We start from the raw sequence: 21,956 nt of genomic DNA on the forward strand, positions 1-21,956 counted from the left end.
TACCTTTACCTTTATTTGATCTTTGTTTACCTCGACCTTTAACTTCACCTTCTCTTTTACCAGCTCAAGTGTTTTTCTCACGAAAAAGACAAAATGATAATGAATCATCACCACTCCTTTTCCTTTTCCCCGGCAATTTTCATCCTGTGATGTATTTTAGACGATTTACTTTTTAATCACGGCAAGAACTCATATTAATACAAACGAAAATGAATATTAATGCCGCGAGATGAATTTTGCAGTAGATTAACCTAATGGATTACTGGATTTTCTCATATTTCTCATCTAATAGGAACAAATCATGTCTGCTGCGGTTTCACCGCAGGAAACATGGATTTATAGCATTTGTTACCATTTCTTTGAAAAATACTTCAGACAGCCTATTTTTTTTTTTTTTTTTTTGCCCGGAGCTTAGTCTTCAATGGCCAATGGCCAATGCCTCGGCTAAATGGGAACACATTGCGGAAATGGAGAACGACGAGGTTCATGCCAAAACACAACTTTTCGAAAGTGCTCTGATTTCATCTCTTTGGAAACACGCAAATGCAACTTCTTTTTTCAAAAAATGCTCTGTTTCCATAGAAATTGAGAAAATTATACTTAATGAAGATGCTCTGACTCCGTGTCCAAAAAAAAACCCCAGAGGATCGTGTCTCCTCGTAAACAAGGGAAAATTTAACTTTTTGAAAATGCTCCATCTCCATAGAAACAGGGAAAAAGCTACTTTTTGCAAACACTTTTACTCTGTCCCATTGGAAACCAGTTGGGAAGCACAACTTTTTGAAAATCCTCCATATCGATGGGGGGGGGGGGGGGGGGGGGGTCCTACTTTTTGAAAACACTGATATGGAAAAATGCAACTTCTTGAAAATGTTTTGATTCCGTCTCTGTGGAATGGGGAAAACACAACTTTTCGAAAGCGCTCTGATTCCATGTCTTTGGAAACAGGTAAATGCAACTTCCTTTTTCTAAAATTTCTGTTTCCACAGAAATGGGGAAAATGCTACTTTTTGAAAAACACTCTTACTCCATCCCCTTGGAAACAAGTGGAGAAACACAACTTTTTGAAAATGCTCAGACTCTCTCTACATATAAACATGGGAAATGCAACTTTTTGAAAACACTAATTCCATCTCCTTGGAACAACAAAACAATTCGAAACCACTTTGACTCCATGGAAACGGAGGTCATGCAATTTCTTAAAACACTGCTGCTGCGTATGCACACCACATCTTTCAAAAATAGTTCAAAATCTATACTGTGAGGATGAGTTTGTAAAAAACACACATAACGAAACAGCTATCTTTGAGGCGGCTGGGCTTTTTTTTAAAAGACACTTAATTCTATTTTGCAGAATGTATATATTGAGTTTGTAGTAATTTGTGCCTCGTGATTGGCTCGGTTTTGTAAAGAAATGAACATTCTCATCAGGTGTACTGTTAAAAACTGCGTTTTTTTTAATACGTCTACACCCCACACTGACCTGTTTCGTCAATTTTTCCTCATCCGGCTTGAAGGCACCCCAAAGCGGCCGGGGACCCCCGAAGTCCCCCAGACCTACAACAACACGGCGCTGGTGCTGTGGAAGCCAGCGGACACCAAGTCCCCGTGCGGCTACACCCTGGAAAGAAAAACAGAGGGTAAGTCAGTGTTGGGAGCCGTGTTTTTTTTTTTTTTTTTTTAAACTTCTCCACTTAATGAAGAACCCTCAGGGGAAATGAGCCTCTAAACCCAATGACACTGCCAAGACAGAGAATATGAGTCAGTCCACTAGGGAACAGTTGATTGGACCAATGAGGTCTTTTCTCATTATGTGCAGTGAATCATCTTTTTTTTTTTTTTTTTTTAATAATGTAGTCAACGTGTCAAACTTTGGGATTCAGCCGACATCATTCCGGGGAATAAGAGGGACTTCAAAAAAAATAATGTTTGCCTTCCTGATTTATTCGCTCGGGTCTGTTTTTATCAAAGACGCGATGACAGATCACTTTCCCAGCGTTCATTTTTCCATAATGCATGTCCAAGATCACATAGTTTTTTGTTTTTTTCCCCGCTTTACAACACTGCCATCTGCTGGTCAAGTCTTTGAACTACAACGAGATCAAGGGCATCCGACTCATTGTCGTTCAGAGGCTGGGTGAAATAGTGTCACGATACCCTTTGAATTTACATTTTTTGTCTTTGTGGTATAGGTTTGCTCAAAGCATGACAGCAATTTCAATGACGTAAAACACATTGAAAGGCTCAAAACAGTTCATCTCTGAACTAGATGTTTTATTTCATAGCTATCACTTCAAAATAAAGTGCACTGTGACGCAGCAGTTAGAAAGACTATGGAGCCTTAGCATTCTTATTTTGCGTATTCGCCATGTCTATGTTCTGTTTGTTTGTTTTTTTTTACTTATTTGCCGAAAGCTGAAAAGGTGCGTCCGGAGCTGCGTCACGTACGATGACACATGTTTTGTTGCCCCTCTTTCCTGCAGGTGATTCCAACTGGCTCACGGTTGCCACCGCCATTGCCGACTGCTACTACAACGTCACGGACCTGCCGCCAGGGGGCGCCTTCAGGTTCCGGGTGTGCTGCGTCAACAAGGCCGGACCGGGGCCGTACAGTAACTGCTCTGATTTGGTCTCCCTGGACTCAGCAGGTATGCCGACGCGTGTCATTTGACACCAGCCTCGAAGATGTTCAATCCACCCTTGTGCTGCCACAGGTGAGGGAGCTTCGCCCGCTATTGCCGTGGTGAAAACAGTCCCAACGCCACATGAACGAGGGGTTGCCCCGTCGCTGACGGCGGTGTCCGCCACCAAAGACACCGGACCTGCACCTCTGTCCCCGACAATAGTCGCCCCTCTTCCTTCGGCACCCCCGGTCAAAGCGTCTCCGCCGTTCGTCCTCCCCAAACCGCAGAGTCCAGTGAATGTGGTGACTCCGATGGCCCAGGTCCCGCCCACATCAGCCCCGCCGCCCCTTGTGACTCCGCCGCCAACCGCCACCAAACCGGCCGTGGCCTCGGTGCCCACGTACGTGGCCGCAACCACTGCGCGCGTGGCGCCGACTCCGACTCCGGCGTCCTTCTCCCCGCAAGTCCTCCAGACCTCCAGCCTGAGTCCCATCGGTGACGGCGCCAGCACTCCCAGCAGGGGCACGCCCTCGGGACGCACCACTCTTCGACAGGGCGTCCCTCAGAAACCGTACACCTTTCTCGATGAGAAAGCAAGGTGAGGCGGTGCGCGAGATTCTCGAAAAGGCAAGGTGGCGATAGATTGTAGCTACACGGTTTGTCCTGCGTTGTGTCTCCAGGGGTCGATTCGGAGTCGTTCGCGAGTGCCGAGAAAACTCGACCGGCAAAATCTACATGGCCAAGATCATTCCCTACATTCAGGAGAACAAGCAGGAAATCCTGAGGGAGTACGAGATCCTCAAGTCCCTGCACAATGAGAAGATCATGGCTCTACACGAGGCCTACGTGACACCGCGGTACCTGGTCCTGGTGGCAGAGTACTGCACCGGGAAAGAGCTGCTGTACAGCCTCATAGACAGGTATTGCGCTGGACGGGCAGCATTTTCCTCAGACGGCACCTTACCTCGGCATGTGGGCTTAACCAGTTTTTCATGGCCCGAAAGGTTCCGGTACTCGGAGGATGACGTGGCGGGCTACGTGGTCCAGATCCTCCAAGGAGTCGAGTACCTGCACAACCGCCGCGTCCTCCACCTCGACCTCAAGCCGGACAACATCATGGTGACCAACCTCAACGCCATCAAGATCGTGGACTTGGGGAGCGCTCAGAGCTTCAACCCCCTCAGTCTCAGGCACCAGGACTCAGGACCGGGAACGCTGGAATACATGGGTAAAGAATCTCGTCTTTTTTTTTTGGTAGATTATTTCTTAATGGTGGGATCGTGAATTTGTGGGATGCGCATGGAACACTGGGTAATCATGCGTTTGCTAGCTCCCGAGATGGTGAAAGGTGAAGTTGTCGGGCCTCCGGCAGACATTTGGACGGTCGGCGTCGTCGTCTACGTCATGTAAGTTTTCTTCTTGTCAGTGTATGTGACTTGATTAATCTTTTTTTAAAACTGGTGATAAATGTCAGTCAGGCTATCTACTTGACATTTTGGATTTTTTTGTTTAGGCTCAGTGGCCGGCTACCCTTCGAAGATAAAGACCCGCAACGAGTCGAATCCAAAATCCTGATGGCCAAGTTCGACCCGACCAAACTCTACCCCAACGTGTCCCAAAGTGCCTCCGCCTTTCTCAAGAAGATGTTGAGCAGTTACCCATGGTAACGAAAGTTGATATGTTTTAAGCCTCGTTTCCACTGCCAGTACGGGTTTTCGCATGTTTCCATTGATAAAAGTTGTGGATGGTCCCAAAAGTACCCTCACCGTAACCATTTTCCGTAAGCCCATCCGTTGGGGTATCAAGCACATTGCTATGGGTTCCTTTGGGTCTGGGTACTATTTGCTGTACCGGACCATATTGTACAGTAGAAACGAGGCTTAACGCTATGGGAAACCAAACACGAAATGCTATTTTCTTACCGCCCGCGTGTTTCCAGGGCCCGATTGAGCACGCGAGACTGCTTCACGCAGGCCTGGCTGCAGGACTCGTACCTGATGAAGCTCCGCCGGCAGACGCTCACCTTCACCTCCGGCCGGCTCAAGGAGTTCCTGGTGGAGCAGCAGTGCCGCCGCGCCGAGGACGCCACCAAGCACAAGGTGCTGCTGCGCACCTACCAGAGCTCGCCGCAGCCGCCGCACGTCCCCAAGTGAGCGGGCGGCAGGGGGCCAAGACGAAACGTTTTCCGAGTGAAAACGCAAAAAACTCTCACGACGGTGCTCGGAGCCACAGAACGCTTTTGGGGAAGTGGTGGAAGTTCTCGAAAATGCTCCGACACTTATCTATGAGGAAATGGGGGGGTTTAAAAAACACAACTTTTCAAAAACACAACCTTGTGAAAACCCTCCGATTCCGCGGAAACAAGAGAAAAATGCAACCTTTTGAAAACGCTCGACTATGTGCACGGGGGGTGCGGGGGACTTTTTGACAACGCTCAGACGGTAAACACTGGAAAATACAAATTTTTGAAAATGCAACTTTTTGAAAAGCTCCATGTCCGTATACATGGGAGGGGGGGGGGGGGATGTCAACTTTTTGAAAATGCTCCAACTCCACCTCCATGAAAATAGCGAAAAACGCAACTTTTCATAAGAAGGCCCTCCGTCTCCATGGAAATGGGGACACGGCAACTTTTCTGAAACGCTGCTACTGCACACGTGCAATGCATCGCTCGTTGTTCTGCACATGCTCAGTAGATGTCCAATAAGACCAACGTTTCCTCCAGAGCGTCATGACTCCTCGTCCACGTTCTCCCGGTACTTTTATTTTGACAGTCCACCATCATAACAATCCAACTTGGTCGTCTGTCCATTGAGAATGTCTGCGTCCTCGCCATGGCTAACGTTTACAACATATTGTTCTCTGCGCTCACGTGTGTGTGTGTGTGTGGTTTCATGACGAAAACCACCAACGGTACCCCCTGCAGGCCTGGCATGCCAACTGCAGCATTTTCAACAATTCCACCGTTTTCGTGTAAACAGACATCTTTTCCAGCGCGCCGTTGTAAGCTCTTCTGAAACGACGCGTCTTCACTTGAAAGGTCGCGTCAGCTGGGGGGGGGGTCAAAGTTGAAGGGGGCGTGGCCAAATGCACAGGCGGACGCGCCGCTTCAAAACGTGTTGGTATTATTACCCGAAGGACACGGGATGTTCTTTGGGGTTTGTTTTTTTTCTTTGATCGCACAATTTCTCCCGTCACGTCGTGAACCCCCACACGGTTTCGTTTTAGTTACAGACGCGCTCTCTGCACGATCGGCCCGGGAAGGCGCGTATTGCACCGCGACGATTCCCGCCGCTAACTTATTTCAGACGACAACGTTTTGAAAACAAAACAAAAAATTTCAATTCTTTAGAGATTGTTTACTTTTTTCTTTTTTTCCATGTTAATTTATTTGCATGTGTGCGTGAGCGCGGCGTGTCTTCTTCGTGTTCGGAGCCCCACACACACACACACACACACACACACACACACACACACACACAAGCTATTTTACAAATTTTTATGAAAATACAAGTTTATAACGTTACGGCTGTCGGTTATTTCTCCGATCGCCCGGTTAGTGCCTCAATCAGACCCTCCATCTCGTAAGAGCGTCTCCATTGGTTCCAATCCGATGACCATATTTGGACGTTTAGCCAACAGTTACACGTAATAATAAATAAGCCGTCTTGTGTTTTGCTCGATCACAGTGTTTCCTCTTTCTTTTGTATGACTTTGAATGGTTGGAGATTTGTAAATGTACCAATTTGCGGTGTTTATATGTGGTTTTTATGAGATAGTATGTAATAAACTCTTCATACGATTTAATTGTGTCTGTCTCTTACAACAACCAACTGCTACAACAAGAAAAATCACATTTGTTTACATTTATGGGTTAATTTCATTATGTATATATATATTTTTTTAATTAACATATTGCACAATAAACTTCACAAACATCTGAATTATATAATTTTTATCCTTGATTTGAGGATTTTTCAATGTTCAGCTTAAAAAAAAATGCAAGCAATTAATATCAAATTAAAATCTAATAAACTAATAATGTATTTAGAAAATGCAGTAGATTATCGTCAAATCTATAGTTTATTATGGCTGTAGAAGCTACATATTTATAATAGACAATCTCTCTCTATATATATATGTGTGTGTGTGTGTGTGTGTGTGTGTGTGTGTGTGTGTGTGTATACCTGGATCCGGGATATAGCTTATTTATTATGTATATATGTATTTTCATGGAATGTAGATTTACTTAATTATATAGATTATTTACAATGGGGTTTATATAACTGTTTATACAACAAAAACAGTTAAATACTTGCACACATACATTTCATATGTATGTATGTTTATATGTGTGCATGTGTGTAACTGTGTATGTATATGTAGATAAATAGTAACTTTTGTGTTTGGATATATCTATGTTTTTGTATGTATTTTGATGTGTAAATGTGCGTATATTTATATTTACACATTTCAAATGAGCTTTTCCTTATGCGTGCCTCTGTGTTTTGTATATATTGTGACGTGTGTGCAGCAAATTAATAACGACAATAAGTGTGCAAAAAAATTTTAAACAATGCCTTTTGAAGTCAGAAGTTTGTAAATAAAATTAAACATTTGTAAATAAATAATCAAAACCATTAGAAACTTCTTCAGGACTCCAATAAAATTCTACATACTGACCACTAATTTACACAGAACCATTTAAACGCTATAGTTAAAGATGTATTTCTTAATATCAAGTTTTGTTGTTTTAGTGTGACGTTGAATGAAACGCACACAGGACGACACATTGCGCGACGCTCCCTAACTTGCGGGGGCAGTTTCAAGGAGACCCGAACTGGGCGTTTCTGGAGCCGCGGCTCGGGTGGGGGGGGAACAAACTCCGAGACGACAAACTCCCGAGTCGCCTCACGCGACGGACGCCGCGCTCGTCACGCACACCCACGCGACCCCGACGCGACTCCCCACTCTTTAAAACGTTTTCTAGTAACTTTTTGGTCTTTTTGTTTTTTTTGGAAATCGAGTTACTTTTAAGGGACCGTGGTCAAATTCGTTGCGTCTCCGGAGACGTTGGACGCTCGTAACGCAAAGGCGACGATCCCTTTAAGCGAGGCAAGGAAAAAAAAAAAAAAGAAAAGAAAAAAGGGGAAGCCTTGAAACCTCCATGTTTGTATCTTGAAATTGCGAGCGGAGTCGAGCACCATATTGAATCAAAGTAGCCACTCTTCTTTATTTTAAACCGCTTTTTAACAAATGTTTCCGAACTTCCGAAAGTCGAGCGCGCGGGGTTGTGGACGGACGCGTGGGGACAAGATGAGTGGGGAAAGTGTTGCGACGTTTCCCGGAGCGCTGCGGCTCGGATCGCCTTAAAACACCCGGATTTAAAAAAAAAAAAAAAAAAAAAACAACCGCAAAAGTTTGAGCAAACTTTTTTTTCTTTCTTTTTTTTAATCTTAAAGAAGGAGAAAAAAAAGTGCAAAGTGAGCAATCCGGGAGTGGATGTGATGGACAATCCGTCCTCGATAATCACGCAAGTGAGCCGGGATGAAGAGGGGGGGAAAGCGTCGGGAGAGAGGGGTGAGTCTTTTTGAAAACAACTTTTTATTTATTTATTTCTATCTTTTTTTTTTTTTTTTTACGATCTCGACATCGCGTAATGTCAACGATCCCGCACTTACAGCTTCAACTTTCCAGGCCTCGTATTGCGAAAACGCGGGGAGGAATACAAATGCGTAAAAGCGCATTAAAAAAAAAAAAAAAAAAAGTTTGTGGCTTGTTTTGCGGCTGCGGGCCTTTTTTTTTGTGGCCTCTAATGAAAGTCAAGGAAATGACGTGACTCGTGTTTGGCTTTGACACATTCAACGTGCGTGTTATTGTTTTCTAAAGTTTGTTTTAGATTTGTACCATGAAAAAAAGTGCGTAAAACACATGGATTTGTCGGTCTGACGCGCACGCGCGCACACTCCCACACACACACGCGCTCAAGTTACTGAGTAATCAGGTGAGCTGTCATGAAGAATACACAAGGTCCAATCTTTACGCTTTTCCATAAACCAAGAAATATGTCGGATTTGCATCTTTTTTTAATTTGGAAATAGTTTTGAAAGTGACTGTTTGTTTCATAATGTTTGTTTATTTTTGTTTTATTTCACTGCAAATAGTTCAAAGACGACTTATTTGCTCACAACAGATGTCTTTAACCTTCATACTTCTAAAAGTTAACTTTTTTTTTCAACTGACTCCATATAAAAACTTCCTTTAGTGCTCAAATTATATATATTTTATTGTTGTTGTTTTTTACTGTGAATAGTTGCAAAAATTACCTTTTGAGTTAAAATATTTTTTAACCATGCTTGTTTTTGTTTGGGTTTTTTAAATGCCAGTTTTGGTCACAATACTATTATTATTTTTTATACAGCGAATATAAAAAAAAAATAGTTTATGTTTTTGATATTTTATACGAAAAAAATCAACATTTTGAAAATCATATTTTAATCCATAAGCAGTTCTTAAAAAAATCTCTTTTTTAATGACTTTTCTTTTTTAATATTAGTTTGTTTACTTGTTTAAAAACATATTTTTTTAAATATTTTCTTAACCATACTTATATTTTTGCCAATTATTTTCACAATACTTATGTTATTATACAGCGAAAACATTTTTTCGTTTTGTTATATTTTTTGATATTTTAAATAAAATTAAAATAAAAAAACAATACATTTAAAAAAATATTTTAATACATAAATAGTTCTTAAAAAAGGTTATTTCTCAACATATTGTATATATATATTTTACTTAAAACAGCTTTGCACTTTACTTATTTAAAACATAAAAAAAAAATTGGGGTCATAATATTATTATGATTAAAATATATGTATTTTACTGACAATTGTATTTATTTACGTTATTTATGCGTTGGTTTTTTTTATACTTCAAATAGTTGTGAAAATGACAAGTGTTTTGTAACAATAAGTAGTTTTTAGTATTTTTGTCGGTGACGTTTTGGTCTTAAAGCCGCGAAACGCATCTTAATTTGTCTCCGCAGTTTTTTTTTATGGCGGGACTTTTAACAGTCACATGAAAGTCTGGCAGCTGTTTCGTAAAGTCGTCTCGGATCCTCGCAAACCACAGAGTCCCTGAATATCTTGATGGCGTGAAATCGGTGGCGCTTTTAAAATGGATCCCCGGCTGATGAAAAGGAAGAGGTGGAATTTGAATTATTGGTTTTACAGGTTTCATCGTGCCGACTCGGCGGAATTCACACACGTTGTCGAGGGGTCGTTTTTAATAAATCATTACAAATGTCCGCCAGCCTCACCAACATTTTAAATGTGGTTTGTTTCGAGATGTATTGCTGGGAAATTTCCGGTATGAGACTCCTGTTTCTGTTTTTGTTTCAGAAAAATTTCCCGTTTCCATGGAAACACTGAAAGTGATGTAGTGAGCATGTTGTACCTCCCCCACCCCATTTCCATCGAGTCATAGGGATTTTAAAAAGTTGCGTGTACAATTACATTTTCGTTTCCACGGAAATGTAATTGTAGTGTTTTCATAAAGTTGTTTTTTTATTTTTCAAGGAAAAGGAGCGTTTTTCTAAAAGCTGCTGTTTCTATGGAGCCAGATTGGTTTTCGAAAAGTTACGTTTTTTCCCGGTTCCACCGAGATGGAGTCAAGGCACTTTTTAAAAGTAGTGTTTTCTCTCATTTACATGGAAATGTAGATGGAGTGTTTTGGCTTCCCACCCGTTTCCGTGGATCATTTTAAAACTGTTGCGTTTTCTCCTGTTGCCATGGAAACGTAGTCAGGCCATGTTCAAAAAGTTGTGCCTTTTGCCATTTCTAAGGGTTTGCAGGGCTTTTTAAAAGAAAGGTTTTTAAGGTTTAAAAACTCTGGTGTTGTCATCGCATTTTCAAAAAGAACCCCCCCCCTGTTTCCATGGAGTTGGAGCATTTTCAAAAAGATTAGTTTTTCTACATTTCCACTAAGATGCAGTTTGAGCGTTTTCATGAAGTTGACTTTTTCCATGTTGTCGCAGAGTCTGAGCCATTTTCAACAAGTTGCATTAAGATTCCACGGAAATGTCGTCGGAGCGTTTTCATAAAGTTCCCCCTCTGTTTCCATGGAGAGGGTTGTAGCATTTTTCAAAAAGTGACATTTTTGCCCCTTCCACAGTGTTGCAGTGTTTTTGAAAACTGGTTTTCTCCCCCATTTCAATGTAGTCACAAAGTTGCATTTTCTTCTGAACTGTTTTTTTTTTTCTTTTTTAAAGTTCCACCTTGGGACCCGTTCTCCAAAATGTGCGTTTTCAGTATCTCCGGGCGCCGTTGTCATGGAGACGGATGCCAAGAGCGAACCGGACTTTAGTGTACGTTGCCGCGTCGATGGCGCTTTTATTTTGTCGGGACGATGTGAGAACCTTTCGGCGGAGGGCGCGGATGAATCCGCGCGGCGTTTCCTCGTCTGGAACGGGGCCGCAAATGAGGCTGGTGTCAAATTACAGGCTCCTGAGAGTCTGTGCGAAACATGGCGGCTTCCTCCGTCTGTTTCCTCTTCCTGTTTTGACCGGAGCGCCAGGAGGGTGGGGGGTGGTGGTGGAGGGTGGAGGGGAGGGGAGGGGGGGGCTGAATCCACAAACGGAGGAGGAGGGAAAGAAAGAGGCGCGAGAGACGGACAACAGAGAGCCGAGTGTTGGTAACACAGTCACATGTCCAGTTTGGAGTTTTAGCAGTTTCAGGACGCGGCCGGAATGTTTTTTTTTCTTGTTTTTTTTCCCCCCTTTCTTTCTTTCTTTCTTTCTTTCTCCACCCGGGACGAGAAAGACGACGGTCGTCACGACGTCTCACGTGTCGCCGCAGGAACATTGAAACACCGACGACTCGGCAGGACGACTGTTTTCTTTGTGCTGAGAAAGAAATACTTCATAGAATCAGTAGATCAGAGTACTTTTTTATACTTTTTTTTTTTTTTTTTTTGGCCCCCCCCAATTTTTTTCCCCCAACAGTATTTTATTGGACTTTTTTTAATATATTGTTGAGGTTTTTATTTTATTTTTTTATTATTAAATATTTTTTTATTTTTAAATCCTTAATGACTTTGTCACCCCAATTTTTTTCCCAACAGTATTTTATTGGAAATTTTTTTAATATTTTGTTGAGGTTTTTATTTATTTCCTTTATTTTAAAATAAATATTTATTCATTTATTTATTTTTAAATCCTTAAAAACTTTGTCACCCAAATTTTATTTTCCAACAGTATTTTATTGAAACATTTTTAAATATTTGGTTGAAGTTTTTTTTTTTTTTTTTTATTAATTAATTTATTTATTGAATTCCCCTTGAATTAAAACTCCACAGTTCCGTCAAACGTCAATATTTTCCTTTCGTATTTGACTTCCAGTATTTCCTGGTTGTCATTGAGAGCTGCTGTAGTAATTTCAAACACCCTGCAGGAAAGGGGGCGGAGCTCCCCCCCCCCCCCCCCCCCCCTCCCCCCCAGGTGAAGAAAAACCGGTCCGGCCTCAAAGGAGGTGTTGCGAGTCATGTTGTGTGGCCACAGGCCCTCAAACATGGAGAACTGCTGCTTTGCTCCTGCTGACGGTTGATTCTCTCTAATGAAGGAACTAAAAGACAAATAAAATCCCAAATAATCTGAAAAAAAAAAAAAAGCGACATATATGAGTATCGTAAATACACTTCAGACTGGTTAAAAAGCCGTGTCTTTACCCATGGGTGTTTGTTTTTTATAGCAGTTTCTTGTTTAAAGATGCAGCTCAACGTTCAACTGGGAGTTTTAAACAAACAAATGAGTGTCTGAAGACGTGTGTTTACGTTCACAAGGTCACCTTTTAACAAGAACGTCGATTTTAGCTGAAAACTTCAAGGAATCTGAAAGTTTTTGGATTATTTATGTATATTTCCCTTGAGATGCTCTTGACTCGCTCTCGTCCATTTAAAGTCTTGGTCTTGGATCGTTAACCTCTTGGTCTTAAATTGTTAAACTCTTGGTCTTAAATTGTTAAAGTCTTGGTCTTAAATTGTTAAAGTCTTGGTCTTGGATCGTTAAAGTCTTGGTCTTGGATCGTTAAAAGTCTTGGTCTTGGATCGTTAAAAGTCTTGGTCTTGGATCGTTAAAAGTCTTGGGCTTGGATCGTTAAAAGTCTTGGGCTTAAATTGTTAAAATCTTGGTCTTGGATCGTTAAAAGTCTTGGTCTTGGATCGTTAAAAGTCTTGGTCTTAAATCGTTAAAGTCTTGGTCTTGGATCGTTAGTGTCTTGGTCTTGGATCGTGAAAGTCTTGGTCTTGACTCGGTTTCAGTCCTTTAAGGCTTGTTTTTGGAATGCCCTGGATTTGGTCTTGACTTTGTCTCGGATTGTTGAAGTCTCAAGGAGTCTGGGGACGCTCTGATCTTAATCTTGACTCAGTTTTTAGTCTTTCTGGTCATGCTCTTCTTAAAGTCTTGGTCTTGACTCGGTTTCGGCCTCTTAAAGTCTTGGTCTCGTCTTGGTCTTGGGATGCTCTGGTCTTGACTCTGGTTAGGTGGTCTTGACTACATTAGAAATGCGAGGAATATACCTCTTGTTAATACCCCCCCCCCCCCTCCCCACAGGGTCTTCCCCCTCCCTGTCCTCCAAGAAGCCCCGGAGCGGAGGCCTCTTCTCCAGCCTGTTCTGCTGCCTGTGCCGGGACCAGCAAGCCCAACCGCCACCGGTCAACAACAACGCACCTCTCTTGGTGGAGGAGAACGGAACCGTCTCGAAGGTGCGTCCGGACGCCGACCCCGAACGATCCAACCCATCCTAAAACCCTTCGCCGAACGACCGTCTCTCTCACTCTCTCTCTCTCTCTCTCTCTCTCTCTCGCTCTCTCGCTCTTTAAGATACAGGTGAAGCCACTTCTGCCTCCTGCCAAGTCGAAAGACTCTGGAAAGATCTGCGTGGTGATCGATCTGGACGAGACGTTAGTTCACAGCTCCTTCAAGGTGGGGTGAGGATCGGAGAAGTCTTGGCGACGCTCCCACCTCCTCCCGGGCTCAAACCTCCCTCTTTGTCCTTCTTCCAGCCTGTGAATAATGCAGATTTCATCATTCCTGTGGAAATAGATGGAACCGTACACCAGGTAACGCTCCTCCGCCGCTGCTTCCTTTGCCCCGCCGCGACAGATTCGGCCGACGGACGTCGGGCCCGGGCCTAATTCAAGTAATCCAGGATAGGTTTGTTCAGACAAGCACAGCCTATTCCGGATGACTTGGTTCAGGAACGCCGCCCTCAGCGACGGCGGCAGGAATAAAAGGGGAGGGGGGGGCTGTCAAAATCTTCTCCCGGTGTCCCGGAGCGTGGTTTGAAATGTGGAGACTTGTCTGCGTCGCTGTGCGTTCCAGGTGTATGTCCTGAAGCGGCCGCACGTCGACGAGTTCCTCAAGAGGATGGGGGAGCTGTTCGAGTGCGTCCTCTTCACCGCCAGTTTAGCTAAGGTGACGGGAGGTTTCCCCGCTCGACGCCCCGGCGCAAAGTTTTCCCCAAGTGAAAAAGCATGGTTTTGAGCCCAGCTTCGTTTTTTTTTTTTTTTTTTAAAGACTGTTTTTGAAAAGTTCTGCCTTTACGGCGATTTTGAAAGAGTTGCGTTTACAACCACTGTTTCCAAAGTGTTGGGCTCTCGTCCCGTTTCCCGGGTGATGGCGATGACACGGTTTCGAATAGTTGCATTTCACACTGACAGAGGGTTTTCGCAAAGTTGTGTTTCCGTGGAGGCAAAGTATAACTGAGATTTTTACCAGTTACCATGGAGACGTACTTGGAATTTTTTTTTAAAAAGCCCCCCCGTTTCTGTGGAGACGTAGGCAAAACGCTTTGGGAAAGTTCCACCTTGAGAACTCTTTTCAAAAAGTTCTCTCACCTTACCATAGACTGAGCTTTTTCGAAAAGTTGTGTTATCCCGCTTTTTTTTTTTTTTTTCACAGTCTCTTCACGCTTTTTCAAAATGTCATTTTCCCCTCTTTCCATGCATTCGGAGCATTTTCAAAAAGTTTTGTTCTCCCCTTCCCAGTGAGACCAAATAGAATATTCTTATCAGAATATTGAGTGCCCCCCCCCCCCCCCCCCCGGTTTCCATGGAGACTAAGTTGGAGCATTTTTAAACCTTGAGTGAAGGTGAACAAAAACATTCACCGCATGAGGCATTTTTGAAAAAAGAATCGACCCCCCCCCCCCCCCCCCCCCCCAAAAGTTCTCATATTTTTCACTTGAAAACCTTGCGCCCGGGTGCTTGAGATAGATTTCTCACGGCCGAAATACATGTGTGGTGAAACAAATGTCGTACTTGCTAGTATGCGGATCCCGTGTCCGACCTCCTGGACAAGTGGGGGGCGTTCCGGAGCCGCCTGTTCCGGGAGTCCTGTGTCTTCCACCGGGGGAACTACGTCAAGGACCTGAGCCGCCTGGGCCGCGACCTCAACAAGGTCATCATCGTGGACAACTCCCCCGCGTCCTACATCTTCCACCCCGACAACGCGGTGAGGGGCCGATACCACGTCTGCCGATACCAGTACCAGTACTAACCTTTAGCCGCTCGCCGATACAGAGTACCGATACTAACCTTTAACCACTTGTCGATAAAGTGTACTGAAATGAGCACGAACCTAGAGGTCTTTGCCAATATGAGTACCGATACTAGCTTTTGGCCACTTGCTAATGCAGAGTACCAATACTAACCTTTAAGCACTTGTCGATACCAACTCCCGATACTAAACTTTAGCTACTTACCGATACAAATACGCGCCTTTAACCACTTTGCAACATAAGGTACTGATGCTAACCTTTACCAACTTGCTAATACAAAGTACTGATACTAGTACTACGCTTAAGGTACTTGCCGATACCGAAGAGGGACACTAACCTTGTCCCACTTTCTGATATTGAGTACCGATACTAACATTTAAGGACTTGTCGATACCAACTCCCAATACTAACCTTTAGCTACATGCCGATACCAATACTAGCCTTTAACCACTTTCCAACATCAGGTACTGATGCTAACCTTTACCAACTTGCTAATACAGAGTACTGATACAAGTACTAAGCTAAAGGTACTTGCCGATACCGAAGAGTGATACTAACTTTATCCCACTTTCTGATATTGAGTACCGATACGAACCTTTAAGCACTTGTCGATACCAAGTACCGATACTAACCTTTAGCTACTTGCCGATACCAATACTAGCCTTTTACCACTTTCCGATAGCGAGTACCGATACCAACTTTTAGCTACTTGCTGACAGCGATTACCGATACTAACCTTTGGCCAATTGGTGATACATTAGGTATTTGACGATACTGCATACCATAATAAACATTAAACTTGAGCAACTTGCAGATACTAATCTTTAACCACTTGCCGATACCGAGTACCAATACTAACCTTTACCGACTTAGTGCTTGTGTCGACAACTTGCCGACACAAGCACTAAACTCTAGCAACTTGCAGATAGCGAGTTAATGAATAAATGCCATGAAGATGAATTCATGCATTATGCACTACATTAGCCTGTAGCATTGCTGGTGTGTAGGCCCTGAACCGATTTAGCATGTAGCATTGCTTATGTGTGAGCCTCAAAGCTCTTTAGCATGTAGCATCGCTGGTGTGTGAGCTCTGAACCTCTTTAGCATGTAGCTCAAGTAAAATCCTCATTCAACTAATGCGCAACATCAAGCTAATGTCAAATGTTACATAATAAATGCCAGGATGTCTTGCAGGAACATTATGCAGTATTGGGCCCGATCCTGATATCACTAGCAACATCATTACTGATATCAGTGGTGGTATTGGTAGTAGTATTGGTACCAGCAGATTCATCAGTATTGGTTCTGGTGTATAGGGAACCACTACCATGATCAGTATCTGTACTGGTATCAGTAGTAGATCCGGTATTGTTTATCTGTAGTGTTATTGGTATCGGTATTGTTACCAACATTGGTATCGGTAATAACATTGGTATCAGTATCGGTAGTGATATTTGTACTGGTGTCAGTCGTCGGCTTGATATTAGTGTTGTTATCGGTATCTGTCGTATCTGTATCGGTATCTGTCGTAGTATTGATATCAGTATTGTTACCAACATTGGTATCGGTATTAACATTGGTATCAGTATTGGTAGTGATATTGATAATGGTTGCAGTAGTAAGATTGATATTAGTGTTGTTATCAGTATCTGTCGTAGTATTAGTATCGGTATTGTTACCAACATTGGTATCGGTATTAACATTGGTGTCAGTATTGGTAGTGATATTGGTACTGGTATCAGTAGTAGGATCGATATTAGTGTTGTTATCGGTATCTATCTTTGTATTGGTTTCGGTATTGTTACCAACAGTTGTGTCAGTATTAACATTGGCATCAGTATCGGTAGTGATATTTGTCCTGGTGTCAGTCGTAGGCCTGATAGTAGACTTGATAGTAGGCTTGATATTAGTGTTGTTATCGGTATCTGTCATATCAGTATCGGTATCTGTTGTAGTATTGTTTTCAGTATTGTTACCAACATTGGTATCGGTATTAACATTGGTATCAGTATTGGTAGTGATATTGATAATGGTTGCAGTAGTAAGATTGATATTAGTGTTGTTATCAGTATCTGTCGTAGTATTAGTATCGGTATTGTTACCAACATTGGTATCGGTATTAACATTGGTGTCAGTATTGGTAGTGATATTGGTACTGGTATCAGTAGTAGGATCGATATTAGTGTTGTTATCGGTATCTATCTTTGTATTGGTTTCGGTATTGTTACCAACAGTTGTGTCAGTATTAACATTGGCATCAGTATCGGTAGTGATATTTGTCCTGGTGTCAGTCGTAGGCCTGATAGTAGACTTGATAGTAGGCTTGATATTAGTGTTGTTATCGGTATCTGTCATATCAGTATCGGTATCTGTTGTAGTATTGTTTTCAGTATTGTTACCAACATTGGTATCGGTATTAACATTGGTATCGTAATTGGTAGTGATATTGATAATGGTATCAATAGTAGGATTGATATTAGTGTTGTTATCAGTATCTGTCATAGTATTAGTATCGGTATTGTTACCAACATTGGTGTCGGTATTAACATTGGTATCAGTGTCGGTATTGATATTTGTACTGGTATAAGTAGTAGGATCGATATTAGTGTTGTTATCGGTATCTGTCGTAGTATTGGTATCGGTATTGTTACCAACATTGGTGTCGGTATTAACATTGGTGTCAGTATCGGTAATGATAATTGTACTGGTATCAGTAGTAGGATTGCTATTAGTGTTGTTATTGGTATCTGTCGTATCGGTATCGGTATCTGTCGTAGTATTTTTATCAGTGTTGTTACCAACATTGTTATCGGTATTAACATTGGTGTAAGTATTGGTAGTGATATTGGTACTGGTATCAGTAGTGGGATCGATATTAGTGTTGTTATCGGTACCTATCATTGTATTGGTATCGGTATTATTACCAACATTGGTATCAGTATTAACATTGGTATTAGTATCGGTAGTGATATTGGTACTGGTATCAGTAGTAGGCTTGATATTAGTGTTGTTATCGGTATCTGTCATAGTATTGGTATCGGTATCTGTCGTAGTATTGGTATCGGTACTAGTATCGGTGCATACCCCAGTTTCAACATAACTGTTGAAAGGTTTTGACGGAGCGTCCCCCCCCCCCCCCCCCCCCCCCCCCAGGTTCCCGTGGCCTCGTGGTTCGACGACATGCACGACACGGAGCTGCGGGACCTCATCCCGTTCTTCGAGAGGCTGAGCAAAGTGGACAACGTCTACACCGTCCTCAAGCACCAGACCTCCAGCAGCTAACGGCGTGGCGGTCCGAGCTACACCCACCCACCCACCCACCCACCCATCCATCCATCCATGCATCACATCCTTCCTTCCTCCTCCACCCAGCAGTGCCATGAAGTGAACACATGTACGGATGAATGAGCGTGGAGCCCCCACCCCCGTCGCCCCCATCCGAGCTGTTTTAGGTCTGTAAAGTCGGCGTTCCGGTGGGGGGGGGGATTCTAAAGGAAACCGTATCTGTGCGGGTCAGTGACGGATAAAGATGGGCGATATCTTTTCTCTTTTTCTTTTTTTTTTAACGTTTTAAATGGTGTTTAATAGATTTTATGTTCAAAACAAGAGAAATAATCATTGATTATTTGTTTTTTGGGGGGGGGGTTAAATTAACACTTCCGTTCACATCTGCACCCTGCACTCTCCAAAAAATGAACAAATAGTATAATTAAATAAATAAATACGACAGTTAAATGTGTAAAATGCTTCAATTAGAAGCTGAAAACGGAACGAATAGTTAATTCAAGTTTTGAGAATGAAGTGGAATTTAAAGCTCAGAAATGAGCAATTGGTTCCATTAAATGAGCAAAAGTATGAAATAATAAAAATAGGTGAAAAAAAAAAATATATATATATATATATATATATATATAGTGAAATCCTGTAAAAATGAGCAAATTGTCCAGACATGGTTCAAATTAAAAGCTCTTAAAAATCTGCTGTTATTCCTCACTGACCCTCACGACAAGCAATTATCGGCACTTTACCAGTTTTGTGCGTCGAGTTTAGTGACGCGCAGCGGATTCCGAGATTTAAAGCACAATTCACAGACTTTCTATAAATCCGTGCCTCAAGACTTTGTTGTTTTTTTGGTTTTTTTAATCTTCCATTGTTGAAACATCCAACAGTGAGCCTGAATAAAGAGCCGCGTGACGATGACACTAAAGGACGAGTATTGGACGTTTTAAAAAAAGAAAAAGAAGAAGAAAAAAAACGGGATTGTGAAACCTCACCTGGAATCCTGGGATTCCTCACTGCCTTTTTCCAGAACCACTTTGCTCCCCTGCCTAGCGGTACACACAGGAAATCACCGTCGTGACTGTCAAAATAAAGCTGCCAAGTCCCGGGAGAATATGGAAACGTCTTCTGAGCATGTGCAGAGCAACTTTTTTTTCACTACCGTCGTAATGCGCACGACCCGGTTTCCATGGAAATGGAGTCGGAGCATTTTCAAAAACTTTTAGTTGTTGTTTCAAAAGTTGTCCAGGGAGACGGATTTGAGACGGAGCATTTTTGGGAACGTTTCTTCCATTTCCGTGGAGTCGGGACTTTAAAGCGTTTTTGAAAAGTAGCGATTTACCCGTCGGACTGAGTTGGAGTGTTTTCGAAAAGTCTTGTTTTTCCATGGAGACAAATTTGGACAATTTTTGAAAGGTGTTTCCACGGAAGATGCAGTCGTAGCATTTTTGTAAAGTTACGCCCTCCCCCACCCATTTACACGTGTTTTTGAAAAGTTGCGTTTACCACAGAGATGGTTTTACATCATTTTTCAAAACTTGTGCTTTCCCCATTTCCACGGAGACCGAGTGAGAACATTTATGAAAAGTTGAGTTTTTCTCAATTTCCATGGAGGTGAAATTGGAGCATTTTTGAAAAGTTGCACCCCCCCCCCCTAATTTTCACGGAGACGGAGTTGGAGTGTATTCAAAAAGTTGCACCTTGGGAGTCATTTCCATTTTTTTTTTACAAAGTGGCGTTTTCCATGGAGACTGACTCGCAGTGAGTTTGAAAAGTCTTGTCTTCCCCCCCGTTTCCACGGAGATGGACGTGGAGCATATTCAAAAAGTTCCACCTTGGGAGTTATTTCCAAAAAGTTTTGAAAATGTCGCATTTTCCCCGTTTCCATTGAATAGCTACAGATAGATAGATAGATGCATTTTTGAAAAATTTTGCTTTCCTCCATTTCCACGGATACCGACTCGAAAAGTTGCATACCCCCCACCCCCACCCATTTCCACGGAGTCGGGAGTGGTTTTGAAAAATTGCACTTTCCTCCATTTCCATGGAAATGGAGGTTGGGAGTGTTTTCAAAAAGTTCCACCTTGGGAGCCATTTTCAAAAAGTTGCATTTTTCAGTTTCTCCTCACGCCATCCCCGCCATTTGCTTCGACAATGGCGCCCGACCAACGAACGACGGTTTCCTCTGAAAGCCTGGAACCTTTCTCTTTTTTTTTTGGTTTTTTTTGTTTGTTTTTTTAACAAGTCAATCAAATTTTTAGTTTTTTTTGTTTTCCTCTCTCGATATTTACTGATTGTATTCCGCGTTTTCCACGTTGCTGTTTTCCCACGGAAAGTCGGTTACCTCATTAGGTAGAGCAGAAAACGCCAGCATACGGATGCCATCGCCGCGAGTATTTATAGGAACGTTGAGTCGGTGAGCATTTACGAAAAAAATCGCAACAAAAATGTTTTTGGGGGGGGAGGGGCGTTCACCGATACTGTACTTCTTACACATTCAGTAGGTTTGTATATGTTGTTTTGCACAGTAATAAAAGCAAACAAATTCTCATTAATATATGGAATATTCATGTTACTGTAATCATGATTCAATAGATGTAACCTAATTTTTTGTTTTCTTTTATCATACCAAATTATGTATGAACTCTTATGTAATAATGTCTTTTTTTTTTCTCCCTCCATAAATGTTAATGAAAAACACTGGTTTCTTGAATATTTCTTGAAAAAAAATTAGCTTATGTCAAAAGTGAACAAATAATGACTCTTTATTGCCCAATTATTATAATGATAATCATTATCTGCTATTACAAGGTAAACTTGGGGTTGTAGTACCAACGTTTGTCCACATGGGTGCGCCAAAGCACTGTCCAGAGTGTGTCTTGGTAGTACACAGGCCCAGTTTGTACATTATGTTATATTCATCTTTGTTTTTAAGTTTTTAAAAGCCTTTTAAGTGATTAAGTTAATTGGGAAATGATCCCGGAGTTATGTTGTTCTCCAGAAATTTTCCCCAGTGGGATAGTTTCCAATTCTTCCCACATTTGTTGGATTCTCAGCAACTTTTCCCCAACTTCCACCGAAATCGGCCTCATGCTTCCCAAAATGTCCCACTTTTGTAAAGGACAAATGACTCAAAAATGTCCCACTTTTTTAGTGGAATGCTTCCCAAAACATCCCACTTTTGCAGCGGAATGTTTCCCAAAATTTCCCACTTTTGTTGGTGAAGACTTCCCAAAAGTTCCCACTCTTGTCGTGGAACGTTTCCGAAAACTTCTCAACATTGTAATGGAATGCCTCTCCAAAGTTCCCACTCTTATTGTGGAATGCTTCCTAAAACTTCCCAAGTTTGAAAATGATGGCTCTCCAAGATTTCCCACTTTTATAGTGGAATACTTCCCAAAATGTTCCTTTTTTTTTGTTTTGTTGGAATGTTCTCATAACTTCCCATTTTTGTGTTGAAACGTTTCCGCAAATTTCCCAATCTGTTGTGGAATGT

General features: G+C 42.3%; 2 protein-coding genes across 3 annotated transcripts in view; both read left to right on the plus strand.

Annotated features, from left to right (window-relative positions):
• The window catches only part of spega (striated muscle enriched protein kinase a), a 36,122-nt gene extending 29,691 nt beyond the window's left edge, over positions 1–6,431 (plus strand). The window contains 8 exon segments of the mRNA XM_080520183.1: positions 1,518–1,640; positions 2,484–2,648; positions 2,715–3,222; positions 3,305–3,544; positions 3,629–3,852; positions 3,955–4,030; positions 4,138–4,287; positions 4,564–6,431. Coding sequence (XP_080376309.1) covers positions 1,518–1,640; positions 2,484–2,648; positions 2,715–3,222; positions 3,305–3,544; positions 3,629–3,852; positions 3,955–4,030; positions 4,138–4,287; positions 4,564–4,777 — 1,700 coding nt within the window. The 3' untranslated portion in view covers positions 4,778–6,431.
• Positions 6,432–7,568: 1,137 nt separating this feature from the next.
• Positions 7,569–21,154, plus strand: ctdsp1 (CTD (carboxy-terminal domain, RNA polymerase II, polypeptide A) small phosphatase 1). 2 transcript variants are annotated; one of them, XM_080519574.1, is made up of 7 exons: positions 7,569–8,204; positions 13,234–13,385; positions 13,504–13,605; positions 13,686–13,742; positions 14,005–14,097; positions 14,950–15,135; positions 18,335–21,154. In XM_080519574.1, the coding sequence occupies exons 1-7, from the start codon at positions 8,132–8,134 to the stop codon at positions 18,461–18,463; spliced, it is 792 nt and encodes a 263-aa protein (XP_080375700.1). In that variant the 5' UTR covers positions 7,569–8,131; the 3' UTR covers positions 18,464–21,154. The 2 variants fall into 2 exon arrangements, with proteins under 2 accessions (XP_080375700.1, XP_080375701.1); XM_080519575.1 differs by having other exon boundaries at positions 7,571–8,204; positions 13,510–13,605.
• The last annotated feature ends 802 nt before the right edge of the window (positions 21,155–21,956 follow it).

This window comes from Blennius ocellaris (assembly GCF_963422515.1).
Source record: "Blennius ocellaris genome assembly, chromosome: 24".
Lineage (NCBI taxonomy): Eukaryota > Metazoa > Chordata > Actinopteri > Blenniiformes > Blenniidae > Blennius > Blennius ocellaris.

Coding starts and splice junctions, on each gene's coding strand:
- ctdsp1 (XM_080519574.1), top strand. CDS start 8,132: ATGGACAATCCGTCCTCGATAATCACGCAAGTGAGCCGGGATGAAGAG. Junction 13,606..13,685: donor TAGTTCACAGCTCCTTCAAG/GTGGGGTGAGGA, acceptor TCCTTCTTCCAG/CCTGTGAATAATGCAGATTT. Junction 15,136..18,334: donor TCTTCCACCCCGACAACGCG/GTGAGGGGCCGA, acceptor CCCCCCCCCCAG/GTTCCCGTGGCCTCGTGGTT.